Below are 4,561 nucleotides of genomic sequence, written 5' to 3'. Positions count from 1 at the left end.
TTCAAATTTAAATGAACTACAACGGTTCGCGCGTTGGTATGGGTCTGACAGACCCTACCAGGCATGCCAAGGGTTAAAACGTCATTAAGATTTTGATTTTTGAGTTAAATAAGTAACTAGAATTTTATTTTCACGGTACTTATAAGTTTTAGTTGGTTGTGCGTTTGATACACACAACCAGAATTCAGATCTAGACGATAAATCTAATGGTCCATAGATTATACACTTATATTACTAGCAGTGTGGTCCATCTTCTAGCGCCTAAATTTTTGCTTTACTACGTATTCGCCCCGGCTTCGTCCGTAGGCTATATATGTATGTATAAACTATGTCACTGAGCGAAGATGCAGCTTTTTAATGGTGAAAGAATTTTTGAAATCGGTCCAGTGGTTTTTGCGTGAAAACGTTATAATAGATAAAAATATGTCTGCAATTTTGTGCATAGCCCGTGTCTTTACTTAAATGAAAATATAAAATTTACGCAACTTTAGGTATTAAAGTTTATAGTGCACCTGATAAGAACCTAGCAGTTTTTATTGCAAACACCTACCAAAAAAAATATCTTGTTGAAAACTGCAAACATAATAAATATAGAAGAAATGTTTACATCGCCGAATATACATTTTGTTAATCAATAAGCATACAAATACATTTTGAGGTCATTAATTAATAGGTTATTGTTAGAATTTGTATTCAAAACACAATTTGTTTGTACAGTTATATTTGCTACATACTTCTGTTGAAATAATAATGTTGTTAAACTTTCAAGGTTCTTTACACTATCCCGTACTTAGGGGCTATAACCGAACCATAGCCATATGATTAGGCAGTCGAAATTTTCAGAAATTATGTATTTTGGTAGCCTAACAAATAATTAAAATATGAGGTTAACCAACAGTAAGCATAGCCACAAGAACAGCCCTAAAAATTATAAATATATACAAAATACCTTTCAACTTATAAGTTGAACATAATATTAATCTATCGTATAAAATTTTGTCAGTCTGCCGGCTGCTACTCCACAAATTGTTGAATATCTCTCTGATATATTGCAATATGTGCTGGTTTCTAAATGATTATCGCACATAGAAATAGACGAAAATTACTAACCATATAATATTATTAATCACACCCATGTTATTTACATTTATCTTAAAATTTTAGAAACGAAGTTTGCCAATTATCCTAAATCCATAACTATATTAAAACTATTTAATATTTATTGAAAGACAATGCAAATTAAATACATTGTTTAGACTTTAGAATGTATTTGCATAAATTTATTTATTTATTTACCCGTTTTACTAATTAATTTAAATATTCAAGCAACAAAGGTATGTTAATTTCAATTAACAAATGCGAAAATTTTCGTGAATGAGATTGGGTATAGTATTCATATTCACAAATCTGTTTTTTTTTGAAGAACATTAACATCATCATCATCACCATCTTCATCTTTATACATCACACACACATCATCATCTTCATATTGATAAAATTTGAAGATAGAACTGAACTTGGGAAAGGACATAGGATACTTTTTATCGCGAAATAAGGGTAGAAAGGGTTGAAAGAGGGGATGAAAGTTTGTTATTGTCAAACCGATTTTGATGAAACTTGGTATGAAGATGGAGCTAAACGTGGGAAAGAACAATCCATACTTTTAAATGCGAAAAAATACTCCTTACCATGTCATGCGATGTAAGCGAATTCTAAGTGGGCGAAGCCATGGGCGAAAAGCTAGTTTCAATATAAATTAATGAAAGAGTTATCAGTAATACATCACAAATTAATTAGTTTAACATTCCCACCAAATTAAGAATCTATTATTCTAGTTATTGCCTTTTTTCTACTTCATGGTTTGATAATTTTTTAATAAACAATTTCAAATATAGGGACATAATTTCAAATAAAATATCACTACACTTACATTAATTGCAGCAGCTGTTATATAGCTGGACTCAAAGAGTTTCAACCAAACTTCTTGCAATGTTGTCCAGAAGAGTTCAGCTCTCTTCATATCAGGTTTATACATTTCCATAATATCTAGACCAGCTGAAAATACTGTGGGTGACGCCTGCAAGAAATTAGTAACATCTAAGACATTTAGACTAGACATTTTAAGATTCCACCCAATTGAAATTTTTAAGTCTGGTGTAGAGCTTCTACATGAGTTCTGCTTATCCTATATTGATATATATAATTAAAAATTTCATACAACATATGAAAATGCACTTTGTCATCAAAGAGCATCAGGAATTTATCAGTAAGTGGTGAAACAAGACCTTACTTTTATTTATTGAAGACATTATTAGATTTAACAGTCAAAATAAATATTTCATTGAAATTCAAACTGAAAGCTTCTTTCTAAAATTCTTAATTATTTCAAACCAACCCAAAGATTTTTTATTTTATGCATATATGGATTGGAAGCAATTACTTTTTATTAAACTTTTTCAACAAAGGAACAATGAGTATTATATTAGTAAGACCAAGTACACAATTGGTTTATTTATAATAGATATACTTACAGAAGTCAGAATCAAGGCTCTGAATTTATTTTTGCTTACTTCATCCAGAGATTTACTTATTTCTTGCAGCAAGTCCAGATTGAGACTGTTTACAGGGGGTCTTTGTAGCGTTAGGACAGCAATACCTTCATTGTCAGCATTCAAGCTTGTTAGGTTTGCTTGGCTGGACATAGCCCTAATGCTAGGCGCCACTTGCTTTAAACTTCTTATTCCGTGTCTAATCATTTTGCTAGTGACTGAAGGAAAAGTAATTATTTTTGCAACAGATCATTAAATACAATTTTTTAGTAAAACATTAATTAGTTTTGGTATATTAATTGATTGTGATGGTATACTATGTTATATTACTGTTAAATTGTATTTTTAAATACAATCAAGGAGTATATTACCTACAATTTACATTAATTAATTTAAAGTTTGTTTGTCTCAAACTGTTACAATATTGTAAATTAAACTACTATGAATTCTGTATCAGAGAACACTAAACAATTTTATTATTTTTTTTATTTCAATCTATATCAATATTCACAGCTTATTATTTAATTTATAGAATATACTTACAAGGTACTTGCACCTGGAACGTAAAAAAATCGAAATAAACCTTTGGACTTGAAATTGGAACGAACAACAATATAATCTAGTTTATCTACTTGGCATCTTGTCAATTGTTTACTTCTGACGAGTTTCCAATCAAGTAAAAGTTCTCCCTTCTTCTGTAGCTAAGCCAAGTAGTTGTGTGCAACTTTATAACCACACAACTTGATTTATTATAGGTCGCATTTTGTAGTTTTGACGACAATGAAGATATTATAATATTATACAAAAGAATATGAATATTTCTCTTAAAACAATCCATGGCGAATGATAGGGTTTTCTACGATATCTTAGTACGTATACACGATATTTTTTAATAATAATTTATCTGTGGTTTTAAATACAAATCAATGTCAAGTTTTATTCTGTTATGACACGCAAATGTCATCATTAATGTACGAAGGCACTTATGTCAAATCCAATAAAATATATTACATTCTCCTAAAACGGGTTAAAAATTTATACAATTACCAGATGAGTAACTAGTTCTTAATCTATGAAATAAGTTACATTTCAGATAACTCTTTCTGAATTCTAATTTCAGTTAATGTGTCACTAAATTGCCTTGGTCACCCACTTGTTGTACATTCATACTATATGTGAATGTTTTAGTACATGTCAAAACATTGTACACAAATTAGAACAAATTATAAATTATGAATTATACATAATAAAGTACGAAGAATAATACAATACTGTATTTTCGTATCTAATAGATAAAGAGTATAAAGAGTATCCTTGAAAAATATTGGAAATTTTATTTTACACAAGTCAAGTATAAGTATTGAAATAAGTCAATTTTTAGAAACAAAATGCAATAACACCTTACTGAATGCGTTTCTAATTAGGCATCTAAATGATTCAGGTAGTCAGAAACCACCCTGACTTCTCAATCTAGGATGCTAACTCGCTGAATGTGAGTATGCTTTCCTACCTTAAGTAACAGCTTAATTTAGTGTAGTGTAATAAGCGCATAACAAAGAAACAACACACAAACAGACTAAGAAGGGAATAAACCTAATATGAGGTATAAAAAGTAAGATTTATTTAGCTCTCTTTTTTAAGGACTGGATGTAAATTTCCAACGATTGCTGTATTTCAGGATTACTAAGGAAACCTATAAATTCTGCGACATCTGCTTTCCTATTATCCTTTAACCACTGGGTTGTACTAGCTCTGAATCTTTGTTTTGTAATCGCTCTCGCTAATAACGGAATTTTGTCGAACTTCTTTATAAATTCTTTGCATTTATTTATCGCGTCTTCTTTATCAGTTGCAACATCATCGATTATACCGACCTGGAAGAAATTTTATTGTTTTATCAGAAAAAATCGTAAACGGATAGCGATTGTTATATTACGAGTAGCTACTTTGATGCATTTTTATTATGCAATAATAATATATCATACTACTGTGTAATAATTTTTTTTTTTTTT

General features: G+C 29.7%; 2 protein-coding genes across 2 annotated transcripts in view; both read right to left on the bottom strand.

Moving 5' to 3' along the window:
• Window positions 1-3,251, bottom strand: part of LOC119828294 (enoyl-CoA delta isomerase 1, mitochondrial-like) — a 5,819-nt gene extending 2,568 nt beyond the window's left edge. The window contains exons 1-3 of the mRNA XM_038350411.1: window positions 3,093-3,251; window positions 2,532-2,767; window positions 1,931-2,077 (exon numbers count right to left, since the gene is read on the bottom strand). Of these exons, the coding sequence (XP_038206339.1) occupies window positions 1,931-2,077; window positions 2,532-2,756 (372 nt within the window). The 5' untranslated portion in view covers window positions 2,757-2,767; window positions 3,093-3,251. The remainder of the gene's footprint in view (window positions 1-1,930; window positions 2,078-2,531; window positions 2,768-3,092) is intronic.
• Window positions 3,252-4,158: 907 nt separating this feature from the next.
• Window positions 4,159-4,561, bottom strand: part of LOC119840859 (enoyl-CoA delta isomerase 1, mitochondrial-like) — a 5,605-nt gene continuing 5,202 nt past the window's right edge. The window contains exon 4 of the mRNA XM_038367636.1: window positions 4,159-4,423. Within this exon, the coding sequence (XP_038223564.1) occupies window positions 4,169-4,423 (255 nt within the window). The 3' untranslated portion in view covers window positions 4,159-4,168. The remainder of the gene's footprint in view (window positions 4,424-4,561) is intronic.

Source organism: Zerene cesonia, chromosome 7 (genome assembly GCF_012273895.1).
Source record: "Zerene cesonia ecotype Mississippi chromosome 7, Zerene_cesonia_1.1, whole genome shotgun sequence".
NCBI lineage: Eukaryota > Metazoa > Arthropoda > Insecta > Lepidoptera > Pieridae > Zerene > Zerene cesonia.
This window is presented reverse-complemented; position numbering and strand designations above follow the sequence as displayed.